The sequence below is a fragment of the Salvelinus alpinus genome, chromosome 7 (assembly GCF_045679555.1).
Source record: "Salvelinus alpinus chromosome 7, SLU_Salpinus.1, whole genome shotgun sequence".
Classification (NCBI taxonomy): Eukaryota; Metazoa; Chordata; class Actinopteri; order Salmoniformes; family Salmonidae; genus Salvelinus; species Salvelinus alpinus.
The window spans coordinates 72,124,234-72,143,115 of record NC_092092.1 but is presented as its reverse complement, the minus strand read 5'-3'; the positions used below and the strand labels follow the sequence as shown (position 1 = coordinate 72,143,115).

Genomic DNA, 18,882 nt, shown 5'->3' with positions numbered 1-18,882 from the left:
TGTACCAAAGAGCGAGAGGAGGGAGTCTCTCTCTACTGCTTGTCTGTAATGCTACAACATGACAGCTGCCTGCACTATGTACGTCCTTCCTCTACTGCACTGCAACACCGCTCACACAGACAGACACATCCCACTGCCTCCCAAGACTCATCTCAACCTAACAGCAGTAACAACAGTAACAACAGTAACAGCAGCGGTGCTCGGTACGAGCGACCCAGAGCTCTTAGCTAAGTGATCCATGTCCTCGTCGTAACAAAAACACAAAAACACACACTGGCGTATACACACACACACACCACACACACACACACACACACACACACACACACACACACACACACACACTTAGTGATCCCTGTCATAACAGCAGTTCAGACAATCACTGTCCATGTATTGCATGCTTGGCTAGCTGGTGAAACAACACAGGGAGACGTAGCATATATACAGCAACAGGCTTCAACAGAGGGGCTGGGTGAGAGAATGAGTTACACAAAATGGGATATGACTCACAGTGTGTGCGTGTGCGTGTGTGTGTGTTAGACAAAAGCTTTTGACGTAAAGACAATATTTGAACCCTTGACTGTGGTAAAAGAGATAACATGAGTTTGAATTAACACCCCTGCTTTGAATTGACAACCCAGTCTGATTCACACAAGTCACATGGTTATATCTGTTATATAGGGCCCTTAAAAATCTGTTATCATATTTGCCTGATTCAATTTGTACCAAAAGTACCAGTACTGAGTTGATGTGAAAGTGTACGAGTTAATAACTTGGCTATATACTTGAGGTACCTGTACTGAGTCAATGTGAAGGGGTACGAGGTAATAACTTGGCTATATACAGGAAGTACCTGTACTGAGTCAATGTGAAGGGGTACGAGGTAATAACTTGGCTATATACAGGAAGTACCTGTACTGAGTCGATGTGCAGGGGTACGAGGTAATAACTTGGCTATATACAGGAAGTACCAGTACAGAGTCGTTGTGCAGGGGTATGAGGTAATAACTTTACTATATACAGGGGGTACCAGTACTGAGTCGATGTGCAGGGGTACGAGGTAATAACTTGGCTATTTACAGGAAGTACCAGCCCTTTCCTCTTTCAGCATGACAATACACCCATGTACAAACCAAGGTCCATACAGAAATGGTTTGTCAAGATCGGTGTGGACGAACTTGACTGGCCTGCACAGAGCCCTGACCTCAACTCCATCCAACGCCTTTGGGGTGGATTGGAACGCAGACTGTGAGCCAGGCCTAATCACCCAACATCAGTGACCGACCTGTCGTTGGGCGGTATACAGATAGTTGGGCGGTATGCGAATTGGAGTGGTCCAGGGTGTCTGGGATGATGGGTGTTGATGTGAGCCATGACCAGACTTTCAAAGCATTTCATGGCTACATATATGAGTGCTACAGGGCGATAGTCATTTAGGCAGGTTACCTTGACATTCTTGGGCACAGGGACTATGGTGGTCTGCTTTAAACATAGGTATTACAGACTGGGTCAGGGAGAAAATGTCAGTGAAGACACTTGCTAGCGGATAAGTGCATGCTCTGAGTACTCGTCCTGGTAATCCATCTGGCTCTGCAGCCTTGTGAATGTTCCAAGGTCTTACGTCGGCTACATGTATAGCATTTACTGTGAGTGTAGTCTCCGGGAATGTCAATTGCGATCTTCTGCACTACAGATTGAATCGAGCCATTAAACTCCAGTCTTAGCCCCTCTCACCTCAATCCCACAGCCCAGCTGAGACACACCATTCTGGGGCACGGTGCCTTAGCCCCTCTCACCTCAATCCCACATCCCAGCTGAGACACACCATTCTAGGGCATGGTTCTACCCCAGTGGGGTGGTTGTGGTGGTGGTGGTGGTGTGTAGGGAACACAAACCAAAACCTGTCTCACTCTCTATTTTTCCAGTTCCCCGTTGTCAATCTCCCTTCAATGAATCCTGAGAAGAGTATTTCTAAACACAAAAGCTCCCACACTTCTATTTCTTCCACATGGTTATTAATACATATGTATGCCTCTAACTCCATGGAGTGATGGCTTTGGATGAGCTGCAATGAATAATACATTAAATGCATCTGATGAAGCGCTGTCTCCAGTAATTGTGCGTGTGTGTGTGTGTGTGTGTGTGTGTGTGTGTGTGTGTGTGTGTGTGTGTGTGTGTGTGTGTGTGTGTGTGTGTGTGTGTGTGTGAATCCACTAAGCAGTGATCATGCAATTAGACGGAGGAGGACTAAGCAGCGTGTAGGCTGAGATGGAGGAGGACTAAGCAGCGTGTAGGCTGAGATGGAGGAGGACTAAGCAGCGTGTAGGCTGAGATGGAGGAGGACTAAGCAGCGTGTAGGCTGAGATGGAGGAGGACTAAGCAGCGTGTAGGCTGAGATGGAGGAGGACTAAGCAGCGTGTAGGCTGAGATGGAGGAGGACTAAGCAGCGTGTAGGCTGAGATGGAGGAGGACTAAGCAGCGTGTAGGCTGAGATGGAGGAGGACTAAGCAGCGTGTAGGCTGAGATGGAGGAGGACTAAGCAGCGTGTAGGCTGAGATGGAGGAGGACTAAGCAGCGTGTAGGCTGAGATGGAGGAGGACTAAGCAGCGTGTAGGCTGAGATGGAGGAGGACTAAGCAGCGTGTAGGCTGAGATGGAGGAGGACTAATCATCGTGTAGACTGAGATGGAGGAGGACTAAGCAGCGTGTAGGCTGAGATGGAGGAGGACTAAGCAGCGTGTAGGCTGAGATGGAGGAGGACTAAGCAGCGTGTAGGCTGAGATGGAGGAGGACTAAGCAGCGTGTAGGCTGAGATGGAGGAGGACTAAGCAGCGTGTAGGCTGAGATGGAGGAGGACTAAGCAGCGTGTAGGCTGAGATGGAGGAGGACTAAGCAGCGTGTAGGCTGAGATGGAGGAGGACTAAGCAGCGTGTAGGCTGAGATGGAGGAGGACTAAGCAGCGTGTAGGCTGAGATGGAGGAGGACTAAGCAGCGTGTAGGCTGAGATGGAGGAGGACTAAGCAGCGTGTAGGCTGAGATGGAGGAGAATCTACAGCGGTTTCTCTGTTCTTAATCTTAAACGCCACACACACACACTCTCTCTCTTTTTCTCTACACTTCTACTCCCAGAGCTACCCAGAGGGATGATACACATCACCACCACACTGCAGAAGAAGAGGAGAGGGGTGTCTCTCTAGGCCGAGGCATCAGGCTGCAGAAGAAGAGGAGAGGAGTCTCTCTAGGCTGAGGCATCAGACTGCAGAAGAAGAAGAGGAGTGTCTCTCTAGGCCGAGGCATCAGACTGCAGAAGAAGGGGAGAGGAGTGTCTCTCTAGGCCGAGGCATCAGACTGCAGAAGAAGAGGAGAGGAGTGTCTCTCTAGGCCGAGGCATCAGACTGCAGAAGAAGAGGAGAGGAGTGTCTCTCTAGGCCGAGGCATCAGACTGCAGAAGAAGAGGAGAGGAGTGTCTCTCTAGGCCGAGGCATCAGACTGCAGAAGAAGAGGAGAGGAGTCTCTCTAGGCCGAGGCATCAGACTGCAGAAGAAGAGGAGAGGAGTGTCTCTCTAGGCCGAGGCATCAGACTGCAGAAGAAGAGGAGAGGAGTCTCTCTCTAGGCCGAGGCATCAGACTGCAGAAGAAGAGGAGAGGAGTGTCTCTCTAGGCCGAGGCATCAGACTGCAGAAGAAGAGGAGAGGAGTGTCTCTCTAGGCCGAGGCATCAGACTGCTGAAGAAGAGGAGAGGAGTGTCTCTCTAGGCCGAGGCATCAGACTGCAAAAGAAGAGGAGAGGAGTGTCTCTCTAGGCCGAGGCATCAGACTGCAGAAGAAGAGGAGAGGAGTGTCTCTCTAGGCCGAGGCATCAGACTGCAGAAGAAGAGGAGAGGAGTGTGTCTCTAGGCCGAGGCATCAGACTGCAGAAGAAGAGGAGAGGAGTCTCTCTAGGCCGAGGCATCAGACTGCAGAAGAAGAGGAGAGGAGTCTCTCTAGGCCGAAGCATCAGACTGCAGAAGAAGAGGAGAGGAGTCTCTCTAGGCCGAGGCATCAGACTGCAGAAGAAGAGGAGAGGAGTGTCTCTAGGCCGAGGCATCAGACTGCAGAAGAAGAGGAGAGGAGTGTGTCTCTAGGCCGAGGCATCAGACTGCAGAAGAAGAGGAGAGGAGTCTCTCTAGGCCGAGGCATCAGACTGCAGAAGAAGAGGAGAGGAGTGTCTCTAGGCCGAGGCATCAGACTGCAGAAGAAGAGGAGAGGAGTGTCTCTCTAGGCCGAGGCATCAGACTGCAGAAGAAGAGGAGAGGAGTGTCTCTCTAGGCCGAGGCATCAGACTGCAGAAGAAGAGGAGAGGAGTGTCTCTAGGCCGAGGCATCAGACTGCAGAAGAAGAGGAGAGGAGTGTCTCTAGGCCGAGGCATCAGACTGCAGAAGAAGAGGAGAGGAGTGTGTCTCTAGGCCGAGGCATCAGACTGCAGAAGAAGAGGAGAGGAGTCTCTCTAGGCCGAGGCATCAGACTGCAGAAGAAGAGGAGAGGAGTCTCTCTAGGCCGAGGCATCAGACTGCAGAAGAAGAGGAGAGGAGTCTCTCTAGGCCGAGGCATCAGACTGCAGAAGAAGAGGAGAGGAGTCTCTCTAGGCCGAGGCATCAGACTGCAGAAGAAGAGGAGAGGAGTGTCTCTATAGGCCGAGGCATCAGACTGCAGAAGAAGAGGAGAGGAGTGTGTCTCTAGACCGAGGCATCAGACTGCAGAAGAAGAGGAGAGGGGTGTCTCTCTAGGCTGAGGCATCAGACTGCAGAAGAAGAGTAGAGGAGTGTCTCTCTAGGCCGAGGCATCAGACTGCAGAAGAAGAGGAGAGGAGTCTCTCTAGGCTGAGCCATCAGACTGCAGAAGAAGAGGAGAGGGGTGTCTCTTTAGGCCGAGGCATCAGACTGCAGAAGAAGAGGAGAGGAGTGTGTCTCTAGGCCGAGGCATCAGACTGCAGAAGAAGAGGAGAGGAGTCTCTCTAGGCCGAGGCATCAGACTGCAGAAGAAGAGGAGAGGAGTGTCTCTAGGCCGAGGCATCAGACTGCAGAAGAAGAGGAGAGGAGTGTCTCTCTAGGCCGAGGCATCAGACTGCAGAAGAAGAGGAGAGGAGTGTCTCTAGGCCGAGGCATCAGACTGCAGAAGAAGAGGAGAGGAGTGTCTCTAGGCCGAGGCATCAGACTGCAGAAGAAGAGGAGAGGAGTGTGTCTCTAGGCCGAGGCATCAGACTGCAGAAGAAGAGGAGAGGAGTGTGTCTCTAGGCCGAGGCATCAGACTGCAGAAGAAGAGGAGAGGAGTGTCTCTCTAGGCCGAGGCATCAGACTGCCTCCAGTGATGATCCATGGCACGAAGCCTCCAGTGATGATCCATGGCACGAAGCTTCCAGTGATGATCCATGGCACGAGCCTCCAGTGATGATCCATGTTACGAAGCCTCCAGTGATGATCCATGGCACAAAGCCTCCAGTGATGATCCATGGCACAAAGCCTCCAGTGATGATCCATGGCAAGAAGCCTCCAGTGATGATCCATGGCACGAAGCCTCCAGTGATGATCCATGGCACAAAGCCTCCAGTGATGATCCATGGCACAAAGCCTCCAGTGATGATCCATGGCAAGAAGCCTCCAGTGATGATCCATGGCACAAAGCCTCCAGTGATGATCCATGGCACGAAGCCTCCAGTGATGATCCATGGCACGAAGCCTCCAGTGATGATCCATGGCACGAAGCCTCCAGTGATGATCCATGGCAAGAAGCCTCCAGTGATGATCCATGGCAAGAAGCCTCCAGTGATGATCCATGGCACGAAGTACTGTCACGCCCTGACCTTAGTTCCTGGTTTATGTCTCTATTTTGGTTTGGTCAGGGCGTGTGTTTGGGTGGGCATTCTATGTCTTTTGGTTTATGTTGTTCTATGTTTTGTATTTCTAGGTGTTTGGCCAGGTGTGGTTCTCAATCAGAGGCAGCTGTCTATCGTTGTCTCTGATTGAGAACCATACTTAAGTAGCCTCATTCCCACCTGTGCTTGGTGGATAGTTGTTTTCTGTTTTGTGTATTGCACCTTGCAGAACTGTTCGTTTGTCGTTTTGTTGTTTTGGTTCAAGTGTTTCGTATTTTATTAAAAGTAATATGAACACTTACCACGCTGCACCTTGGTCCTCTTCTCCTTCTCCCGACGACGTTCGTTACATCGCCAGGTAACCAACATTAAAGCAACACCTCACCAACATATTCATTCAGCACCACACTGGAGTTATAACTTAATGCCTGCAGGAGATTTGGCATGAAATCAGGTATTTATGCCTCCGCTCCATCCCTTTCTAAAGCCAGTCAATAGCAGATTATGGTGATGTCAACGCTAACCAAAATGAATACTGACTAATACTCTCTGATTGGCTCAAGGTATCCATTCCACTGCAGTTATATTTAAACATGGAAACATATAGAGAGACAGTCAAGCTAGATCTTCCTATGAACACGTAGGCTACACACACAAACACATACGTAAGCATGGAAACATACACCCACAAATAACACCCAGATGAACAAACGTACACATACAGGGAGTGCACACACACACACACACACACACACACACACACACACACAGGGCGTGCACACACACACTGTCGATGACTCAACAGGAGAAAGACATTATCGTTCCCTCAACGTCAACCATTTTCCTTCTACACCATCTACCCTGTTCTGTCTGTTCTCTCCCCTTTACCAGTCCGCCCAACCCCCAACCGTTACATCCCCTACTGCTGTTACATCCCCTACTGCCGTTACATCCCCTACTGCCGTTACATCCCCTACTGCCGTTACATCCCCTACTGCCCTACTCTGTTTAAACCGAACAGTTGGTGGGGAGGGGGGATGCGGGGGATGAAGCGTGAGGTTAGGGGGAGGCAGGGGGAGGGCTGGAGGAAGTGGGTGGTCATATAGTCTACGTCCCAAATGGCACCCCATTCCCTATATAGGCCCTATGAGTCCTGGTCAAAAGTAGTGCACTAAATAGGGCATAGGGTGTCATTTGGAGTGCAAGGCATGCAGGCCTCAGCCGCGCTGATGAGTACCTCCCTCATCCGGAGGAGCTCCATTCATCCACAGACACAAGGAGCCATTCAGCCTCCAACTGCCTCTGACCGTCATAGCCCGCAACTTCCCAGGCTTATTCACACACATACATACATACATACAGATGCACGCACACACACACACAGACACGGATTAACTTTCATTCATACACACACTAAGCAGATCATCATGAAGTCCAGATACCAAAATCTAATGTAATGTTAACCTTTTCCACATCCTCTTGAAGCCCATTCTGAAACAAAGAGAGAAATGGTGTCCCTGTCTTTTCTGTTATACGTACATCACGTCTGTTTGTGCCTGTTATTTACATGTTAGTCATTTAACAGACACTCGACTTACAGGAGCAAGTAGAGTTAAGTGCTCAAGGGTGCGTAAACAGATCTTTCACCAAGCCAGCTCGGGGATTGGAACCACCGACCTTTCAGTTACTGGCGCAACGCTCTAACCGATAGGCTACCTGATGCGTGTCACATGGAAGCCTGGCTGTCTCAGCTGACAGGATCTGATCTGTCCCTTCGTGTTCGGGACGGAGAGGAGCGGGATCACTGTTCACTCACCACAATCTGGCGATGTGTTGTCATCACAGCGGCTGCCAATACCCAGCTCAGCTCAAGGGTTGTTCAGTACAAGGTTTAGAAATTACAAGTGGCCTTGTCTCAGACCTGCAGTAGTGGTTTTTTAGGGGGTAGATCAGATAGATAGTGGCTTCTATCAATGGAATTGTCTGCATCATATCCAATCCGCCGTATATATTTTGGTAAATATATGTTTTTTATATATTTCCCTTCTTTATTATTTTCCCATAGCCCCATCAGCCCTCATCTAATTGGAGTAAACGAATGGACAACAACCCTTAGGCTTCTACTTCCAGCTTATAGCCATATACTGTATTTTTGAACTGTGCTGTGATGTTTCACAAAAGTACTGAACCTTTCTATTCTCATAGTTTCCACAGTTTGTAAATGAAACCTAAAATGTTTTGCTAAGAGTATTATTACATTATTGATCGATTGACTATGCCTTTTCAAATCACCCAGCAGTGCTATCTGCAGAGTTAGTTCCAGGTAAATGTTGTAATTCTGCCGCCATTCCTGAACCTGCGACCAAAAACAAGCTACGTATGGGCAGTACCAAAACAAGTGATCTAATGATTTTGTCTCTTTGCAGCAAAATCTACAGAGCTGGGATGGTTGTATCCCCCATATACAGTGCCTTTTAAAAGTACTCAGACCCCTTGACTTTTTTCACATTTTGTTACGTTTTTGCTTTATTCTAAAATTATTCATCAATCTACACACAACACCCCATAATGACGAAGCAAAAATGTATTAAAAATATATAATTTACTGAAATATATAATTTACTGAAATATCACATTTACATAAGTATTCAGACCTTTTACTCAGTACTTTGTTGAAGCATCTTTGGCAGTGATTACAGCATCAAGTCTTCTTGGGTATGACACTACAAGCTTGGCACACCTTTATTTGGGGAGTTTCGTCCATTCTTCTCTGTAGATCCTGTCAAGCTCTGTCAGGTTTGATGGGAAGAGTTGCTGCACAGCTATTTTCAGGTCTCTCCAGAGATGTTTGATCGGGTTCAAGTCCAGGCTCTGGCTGCGTCACTCAAGGACATTCGGAGACTTGTCCCGAAGCCACTCCTGTGTTGTCTTGGCTGTGTGCTTAGAGTCATTGTCCTGTTGGAAGGTGAACCTTCGCCCCGAGTCTGAGGTCCTGAGCGCTCAGGCGCAGGTTTTCATCAAGGATCTCTCTGTACTTTGCTCTGTTCATCTTTGCCCTCGATTCTGACTAGTCTCCCAGTCCCTGCCGCTGAAAAACATTCCCACAGCATAATGCTGCCACCGCCATGCTTCACCGTAGGGATGGTGCCAGGTTTCCTCCAGACGTGAGATTTGGCATTCAGGCCAAAGAGTTCAATCTTGGTTTCAACAGACCAGAGAATCTTGTTTCTCATGGTCTGAGATTCTTTAGGTGCCTTTTGGCAAACTCCAAGCGGGCTGTCATGTGCCTTTTACAGAGGAGTGGCTTCCGTCTGGCCACTCTACCATAAAGGCCTGACTGGTGGAGTGCTGCAGAGATGGTTGTCCATTTGGAAGGTTCTCCCATTTCCACAGAGGAACTCTAGAGTTCTGTCAGAGTGACCATCAGGTTCTTGGTCACCTCCCTGACAAAGGCCCTTCTCCCCCGATTGCTAAGCCCGGCCCGAGTCTGGTGATTCCAAACTTCTTCCATTTAAGAATGGTGGAGGCCACTGTGTTTTTGGGGACCTTCAATGCTGCAGAATCTTTTTGGTACCCTTCCGCAGATCTGTGCTTCGACACAATCCTGTCTCTGAGCTTTACGGACAATTCCTTTGACCTCATGGCTTGGATTTTGCTCTGACATGCACTGTCAACTGTGGGACCTTATATAGACAGGTGTGTGCCTTTCCAAATCATGTCCAATCAATTGAATTTATGACAGGTGGACTCCAATCAAGTTGTAGAAACATCTCAAGGATGACAAATGGAAAAAGGATGCACCTGAGCAAAGGTTCTGAATACTTACGTAAATATGGTATTTCTGTTTTTTGCAAAAAATTCTAAAAACCTGTTTTCGCTTTGTCATTATGGGGTATTGTGTGTAGATTGCTGAAGATTTTTTTTTATTTAATCCATTTTAGAATAAGGCTGTAACGTAAGAAATTGAAAAAGTCAAGGGGTCTGAATACTTTTCGAAGGCACTGTATATAACATTCTAATGGTTGCAAGAATTTGATATAATAATTGAAACTGAAAAACTACGTTTTGAATCCGACATCGTTTTGTGTATCAGTTCATAAACCATGTGCCATGGAATCGGTACATCGAAAATCTCTTCCCAACTTTTGTGCCACAGCTGTCAATGTTTGGTCCTTAATAAATGAAACTGATACACTTTTTTATTCATCACAATTTTCTTTAACCAATTTTGGTCTTTAATGCCGACAGACCAGTTCCTTACCTTCTCCCCTTTCCACTTGCCTCCTCCATTTTTTCTGTAATGCTGAAATTAGTTGGCTATATTTTGAATAGAGCAGATATTTCCATATTGTAACATGTGCGCTGGGAGTCGGAAAGCAAGTTCAGGGAGTGAATCATTTAATAAATAAATGAAAACATAACGCAAACCAAGAAACACGAACAACGCCGTGACATGAAACTGAAACAGAAACAATGACGCCTGGGGAAGGAACCAAAGGGAGTGACATATATGGGGAAGGTAATCAGGGAAGTGATGGAGTCCAGGTGAGTCTAATGACGCACAGGTGCGCATAACGATGGTGACAGGTGTGCGTAATAATCAGCAGCCTGGTGACCTAGAGGCCGGAGAGGGACCGCACGTGACACATATATTTACGTTAGCTGCATGTGTTACATAACCACCAGTCCTATTTATGATATAATTTACAAAGATTATACAATTTTTTTACATTTTATATTTTCACATTAATATATTTGAGTTGAACCATAATATTTGCTGTAATATTTGTTCTGTCTTTTCTGGTGGATTAAACTGAAATAGTAACCAACTTTTTTGGGCTTGTTTTAAAAATAGCGAGATTTTGGAGATGATTTCATTTTCAAATAACCAAAAGTGAGAGGCTGTAATCTGAATAAAGAGAAAAAGGCCATTCTTGAGAACCCGTTTTGATTTAAGAATAGTTTTTGTATGACTGAAGCCTTTAGTGAGAGGTCTAATACTTTAATATTGAATCATTTCTGCCCTCTGAATTCATATTCATTATAAAACTAGGCCCATTTCATTTTGTCTGGCTTGCCATTCCAAATAAAATTGAATATATTTTGCTCATATAATTTTAAAAAAACAAGCCGTTAGGTGTAGGCAGGGCCATAAGAAAATAGGATATGACTAAGGAGTTAAATCAGGGTGATTTTTACACAAATAGGCGGTTATTTCCTTTTCCATGCTAGCAAGCTCTTATCTATTTTTGCTAACTTAAACGTATTGTAGTGAGATAAACTGCATGCTTTCCTGATGAGTCGTAGTGGGAGGACCACACAACATGTCATCGTGTGACTCCAAGTTTACTTTGATATTATGGTTATATGAATATTTGCACATAAAAGCGTTTACACCAACATTTCTCTCATAATTCATTTTAACGACACAGAAAGATCCCACCTTGTCTAGCGTATTTTGCTTTGTCGACATTTGGAACGTTTTCATCAGGCCTGTCATGACATTTGTTATCCAACATGTACTTTACTTGCATAAAACGGTTGAATGGAAACCTGGTTTGTGACACAGATCTGAAGGGTCGAAATGTGACACATAAAAAATCATTGGGGCATAAATGACAGGGAGCATCAATATTTCACATTTCTGGCTCTAGTTTGAATAGGAATTCCTCATTAAAGTTCCTTTGTGTTAGCCTAGAGAAAATATAGTCCCCTAATCTCCAGCTGTGTCAGCTATGATGTAGGCTACATTAAAGGTTAGTGAGCCGTTATGACAGGTGTAATTGACATTCCTGCATAACATTGTGTAATGGTTACAATTACTGTTCTGATAAACATGATGATTCTCCCCCCTCATGCCGGACATGTTTAACTATTCTTGTGGGGACCAGAAGTGGGATGGGAGACCAGATGCTGCTGGAAGTGGTGTTGGAGTGCCAGTAGGAGGCAGCCTTTCCTCTGCTCTAAAAAAATATCCCAATGCCACAGGGCAGGGATTGGGGACATTGCCCTGTGTACGGTGCTGTGTCTTTCGGATTGGACATTAAACGGGTGTCCTGACTCTCTGTGATCACTAAAGAGCCCAATGCACTTATCGTAAGAGTAGGGGTGTTAACCCCCGGTGTCCAGGCTAAATTCCCAATCTGGCCCTCATACCATCACGGTCACCTAATCATCCCCAGCTTACTATTGGCTCTTTCCTCCCCCTCCTCTCCCCTGTAACTATTCCCCAGGTCATTGCTGTAAATGAGAATGTGTTCTCAGTCAACTTACCTGGTAATATAAGGGTTAAATAAAATAAAAATAAATAAAAAATTACAGTCCTATTGCATTAGATAGCATGTGTTACACTCCTATTGCATTAGATATCATGTGTTATAGTCCTATTGCATTAGATATCATGTGTTACAGTCCTATTGCATTAGATATCATGTGTTACACTCCTATTGCATTAGATATCATGTGTTACAGTGCTATTGCATTAGATATCATGTGTTACAGTGCTATTGCATTAGATATCATGTGTTACAGTCCTATTGCATTAGATAGCATGTGTTACAGTCCTATTGCATTAGATATCATGTGTTACAGTGCTATTGCATTAGATATCATGTGTTACAGTCCTATTGGATTAGATATCATGTGTTACAGTCCTATTGCATTAGATATCATGTGTTACAGTCCTATTGCATTAGATATCATGTGTTACAGTCCTATTGCATTAGATATCATGTGTTACAGTCCTATTGCATTAGATATCATGTGTTACAGTCCTATTGCATTAGATATCATGTGTTACAGTCCTATTGCATTAGATATCATGTGTTACAGTCCTATTGGATTATATATCATGTGTTACACTCCTATTGCATTAGGTATCATGTGTTACAGTCCTATTGCATTAGATATCATGTGTTACAGTGCTATTGCATTAGATATCATGTGTTACAGTCCTATTGCATTAGATATCATGTGTTACAGTCCTATTGCATTAGATATTATGTGTTACAGTCCTATTGCATTAGATATCATGTGTTACAGTCCTATTGGATTAGATATCATGTGTTACAGTCCTATTGCATTAGATATCATGTGTTACAGTCCTATTGGATTAGATATCATGTGTTACACTCCTATTGCATTAGGTATCATGTGTTACAGTCCTATTGCATTAGATATCATGTGTTACAGTCCTATTGCATTAGATATCATGTGTTACAGTCCTATTGCATTAGATATCATGTGTTACAGTCCTATTGGATTAGATATCATGTGTTACAGTCCTATTGCATTAGATATCATCTGACTTAAATACATCCACGGTTTCCTTTTTTTCTGATTTCCTTTTCGTTCATTTTTTTTCAAAACGGAACTGCGTGTCTTCAGAGCCGAGGCAGAGATCAGAGGAAAAGCATGACAAGTATGTGAAACAGAATAAAAACTGCCTTTAAATTAAAGTCTTGTCTCAGAGTAGGAAAAAGAACACAGAAACAACACGGTTATCAATGTCTGAAGACTCTGCCAGTGAAATTGAATGTCGCACTTCAAGCAGTCCTGAGGAGACTAGTGTGGAAAGAGAGAGTTGTCAGGGAGGAGAATCTATTGTGTGTGTTTCATCTGGAGCCAGCACCCAGCTGCATAGGCCTGATGCACAGTGTCCAACATGGAGCACCTGGGACATGGCCTACCTTTAGATGGAACAACTTAAATAAATAAAACCTCAAGGGCACCTTGGTGTTTAAAATCCCAAAAGTGAAGGTTGGAACACACAAAAATACACATACATAAATCCAGAAATTAAGTTATTTTTCATTTTATAATGTTTTTTTCTTGCTTTTCAGCAGACGGGCGAATGATTGGGCTACCATATCACCTTGGTCTCTAAAACATGTTACAAAACCGCTTCAGTGTCTGTATCTGTTAAGGGAAGGTGATTGTGACAGTGCTGCTAAAACGATTACACATGATTTGATTTGGGCATCATCAGAGCAGACAGGCTGTGCAATGATGATTCGGTGGTTGATGTACTTACACGAGAGTAACTGAGCTGCTTTGACCGGTGACCACCATTGATCCACAGTGCTTTACAATAAACTATAAATCCTCTTTCCTACGTGCCTGAGTGTCACCTTACACGCCCGCCCCCATGGAAGTGAGCTCATCCATGAAGATAATGATGTCTAAGGGTGAACAAATTGAATGTCTACTATGTAATATTTCTCCTACAGTGTTCCAGTAATTAGAACCCTATTTTAGACGTGTTCCTGAAACTACCTTATGAAGTTGAGTGAGTCACGGCGGTTGGAGCCATTTGAGTGGGAAGGTGTTGTAGGCTAGGCTACTGTAATGAGAAAGCTAACCTGAGTAGCTGGTGCCAGCTGAAGCTAAACGAATACAAATCCATCTGTAATTATGAACAGGGCTTTGTGGGAACAGGTTTCTCCTGAATGTCGGTGGGAAAGGGGAGTTGCTTGATCAGCGCTGTCACAGATCATATTTCAATGTTGGCTTGTGTAGGCTAAATGGGGGAAGGGTGTCAAAACAAAATCAATATTTTAAATATAAAGTATATAACCACTTTGTTCCATCTGGTTATATTGTCTGTAGCCTACATGGATACTACTGATATGGGTAGATTTGTCAGAAAAATGTGTTCATTGCACTGAGGTCTCTCTCTTGCTCACACACGCACACACACTGCCTCTTACGAGTCACACACACACACTGCCTCTTATAAGATAGAGAGTCACACACGCCCACACACACACAGCCTCTTACAAGAGAGTCAAACACACCCACAGCCTCTTACAAGATAGAGTCACACACGCACACACACCCTGCTTTTTAGGAGTCACACACGCACACACACCCTGCTTCTTAGGAGAGTCAAACAAGCACACACACCCTGCTTCTTAGGAGAGTCAAACAAGCACACACACCCTGCTTCTTAGGAGAGTCAAACAAGCACACACACCCTGCTTCTTAGGAGAGTCAAACAAGCACACACACCCTGCTTCTTAGGAGAGTCAAACAAGCACATACACCCTGCTTCTTAGGAGAGTCAAACAAGCACACACACCCTGCTTTTTAGGAGTCACACACGCACACACACCCTGCTTTTTTTGGAGTCAAACAAGCACACACACACAACTTCTCAGGAGAGAGTCAAACAAGCACATACACCCTGCTTCTTAGGAGAGTCAAACAAGCACACACACCCTGCTTTTTAGGAGTCACACACGCACACACACCCTGCTTTTTTTGGAGTCAAACAAGCACACACACCCAGCTTCTCAGGAGAGAGTCACACAAGCACACACACCCTGCTTTTTTTGGAGTCAAACAAGCACACACACCCAGCTTCTCAGGAGAGAGTCACACACGCACACACACCCTGCTTCTTAGGAGAGTCAAACAAGCACACACACCCTGCTTCTTAGGAGAGTCAAACAAGCACACACACCCAGCTTCTCAGGAGAGAGTCACACACGCACACACACCCTGCTTTTTTTGGAGTCAAACAAGCACACACACCCAGCTTCTCAGGAGAGAGTCACACAAGCACACACACCCTGCTTTTTTTGGAGTCAAACAAGCACACACACCCAGCTTCTCAGGAGAGAGTCACACACGCACACACACCCTGCTTCTTAGGAGAGTCAAACAAGCACACACACCCTGCTTCTTAGGAGAGTCAAACAAGCACACACACCCAGCTTCTCAGGAGAGAGTCACACACGCACACACACCCTGCTTCTCAGGAGAGAGTCACACACGCACACACACCCAGCTTCTCAGGAGAGAGTCACACAAGCACACACACCCTGCTTTTTTTGGAGTCAAACAAGCACACACACCCAGCTTCTCAGGAGAGAGTCACACACGCACACACACCCAGCTTCTCAGGAGAGAGTCACACACGCACACACACCCAGCTTCTTAGGAGAGAGTCACACAAGCACACACACCCAGCTTCTTAGGAGAGAGTCACACAAGCACACACACCCTGCTTCTTAGGAGAGAGTCACACACGCACACACACCCTGCTTTTTTTGGAGTCAAACAAGCACACACACCCAGCTTCTTAGGAGAGAGTCAAACACGCACACACACCCAGCTTCTCAGGAGAGTCACACACGCACACACACCCTGCTTCTCAGGAGAGAGTCACACACGCACACACACCCAGCTTCTCAGGAGAGAGTCACACACGCACACACACCCAGCTTCTCAGGAGAGAGTCACACACGCACACACACCCAGCTTCTCAGGAGAGAGTCACACACGCACACACACCCAGCTTCTCAGGAGAGAGTCACACACGCACACACACCCTGCTTCTTAGGAGAGAGTCACACAAGCACACACAGCCTCTTACACGAGAGAGTCAAAGACTGCACACACACAGCCTCTTACGAGTCACACACAGCTTATGAGAGAGCGTCACACACAGCCTCTTATGAGAGAGAGCGATGCAGATGAATGCAAAAAAATCACACACTCGGACTATCTTTACAGTGACAGAATAACCAGCTGTAATTGTATATATCATAACTACATATATCAATGCCAGACACCTCTACGTAGCACAGACTAATCATTTCTGGACAAGCGTTGGCCAGTGGTCTCATTGAGCGGGAGGACAACAGATTGATCGTATGAATAAATAACCCATGAGGTAAACTAAGAAATAACGGGGAGGGATGGGTGGAATGGGGAGAACAGAGACCCTGGGAAAAAATACTTACAGGCATATGTCATGGAGAAGCTGTTGCCTATCTTGACCATATCCACCTGCGGCAACAGTTTGGGGATTTCCTGGTGGTGCGAGAGCGCGAACCGAAACACGTCATATTCGTGAGATTCGGTTGGGAATAGTCCCCCTGTGAAATATACAGAATCAATGGTTATTTATAAAACGTCCATCTGCAAACAAAACGCAAACACAGAACAGATCAATATTTCCGGACTCTTTTATCAGCAAAATATAATAATAATAATAATAATAATAATAATATAATACAACTTTATAGCCTCAGAAAAGGCATATTCACTAACTTGTCATTGTCCATACAAATAGGCCTATGCCAAGAAATCAAATGTGTACACTAAACAAATAAATAAAAACATACAATAATTCTGCCAGGCTTCATTTTACGCGTGGGTTTTGCACCTACCTATATTGATGTTACTTGGAAAACTTGAACCCAAGCACATCCCCAGAAAACTGGTGTACAGGAGGGTGAAGCTTCGCTGCATATTTCCTTTTGCATTGGCGAAGAAAAAATAGGAAAAATCCAAGCATAGGTCTTTCCTTGGTGAGTTAGTGTATACCTCCTCTTCCCCACTCCTTTCCTACCAGTCACAGATGCTCTTACAACAACATAGATCCAATGTCGAGAGGGAACGTGCAACTGCAGTCACTATCTTCTCTCCTCTCCTCCCGCTCTTTCTCTCGCGCGCTGCTGACTCCCGCGTGTCCTCGGCTGCAATGATATGGAACTGTGACTTCAGCTCGAGCCCCTACCTGCCGAATGCATCACCATCCTCTCAGGAGACGCGCACGAGGAGGGTCTCGTGGCCGCTCTGTTTTTATTTTGTTTTATACACTTGGAATTGGATTCAAACAGTCATAACTGCTATGGTTCCTTGGTTCATCTAGTGTTTAATTAGTCTACAACGTTTTCTTACATCTGAATTTGGCATCATTCTACATTCTAATACACTCAAATGCATCTATGGGGGGAATGTTACGCAGTGGTCTAAGACACTGCATCTCAGTGCTAAAGGCGTCACTACAGACCCTGGTTCGATTCCAGGCGCACAATTGGCCCAGCATCGTCCGGGTTAGGGTTTGGCCCGCGTAGCAGTCATTGTAAATAAGAATGTGTTGTTAACTGACTTGCCTAGTTAAATAAAGGTTAAATAAAAATAAATAAATAACCTTTACGTAATTGCACTGTTTATGCATTGGCACATACCTCTAAAAACCCATTTATGCTTGAACCGAAAATGTGGTTGTAGGCGCCAAATGGATGGTGTGATGTACTTGTGGAGCCTCTGTAGGCATGCAGGGGCCAAATTGAGCTCTGTTCTGCATCACTGTGCACCTCTCAAATGTTGTAACATTGTGGAGGGCTCCATACAGCTCCGCATTGACATGATTGGTTGACTGGTGGGTGATGGCGGGAGGTCCTGTATAAACACAAGCTCACTTCCTTCTAAACGAATCATGTTCTGTACTATGTATTATGTAATGTTTCATGTGGAGACCAGGAAGAGTAGCTGATGCTTTTGCAACGGCTAATGAGGATCCTAATAAATACCAAAACTTCCTTCAAAACAGCTCTGCGTGGCTCCATGAAGCGCCAATTTTTATTTTGCTCTCGCTTCTGTGGAGGCCACATCCCAGTTAATGCTGTGTGGACAATACAGATGTCGGGTTGACCATGCAGGGCCTTTAACATACCTACACAAAATGGTACGCAGCATGTCGGATTGACCACGCAGGGCCTTTAACATACCTACACAAAATGGTACGCAGCATGTCGGGTTGACCACGCAGGGCCTTTAACATACCTACACAAAATGGTACGCAGCATGTCGGATTGACCACGCAGGGCCTTTAACATACCTACACAAAATGGTACGCAGCATGTCGGGTTGACCACGCAGGGCCTTTAACATACCTACACAAAATGGTACGCAGCATGTCGGGTTGACCACGCAGGGCCTTTAACATACCTACACAAAATGGTACGCAGCATGTCGGATTGACCATGCAGGGCCTTTAACATACCTACACAAAATGGTACGCAGCATGTCGGGTTGACCACGCAGGGCCTTTAACATACCTACACAAAATGGTACGCAGCATGTCGGATTGACCATGCAGGGCCTTTAACATACCTACACAAAATGGTACGCAGCATGTCGGGTTGACCATGCAGGGCCTTTAACATACCTACACAAAATGGTACGCAGCATAATCTGGATATGTATGAAACAAAACTTCAACATGACCATTTCTGTC

General features: G+C 45.7%; 1 protein-coding gene across 3 annotated transcripts in view; it reads right to left on the bottom strand.

Annotated features, from left to right (window-relative positions):
- The window catches only part of LOC139581629 (glutamate receptor 1-like), a 231,968-nt gene extending 214,646 nt beyond the window's left edge, over nt 1–17,322 (bottom strand). For all 3 annotated transcript variants that reach the window (XM_071411588.1, XM_071411590.1, XM_071411589.1), the window contains exons 1-2: nt 17,027–17,322; nt 16,598–16,732 (exon numbers count right to left, since the gene is read on the bottom strand). In XM_071411588.1, coding sequence (XP_071267689.1) covers nt 16,598–16,732; nt 17,027–17,108 — 217 coding nt within the window. In that variant the 5' untranslated portion in view covers nt 17,109–17,322. The remainder of the gene's footprint in view (nt 1–16,597; nt 16,733–17,026) is intronic.
- Nucleotides 17,323–18,882: the final 1,560 nt, after the last annotated feature.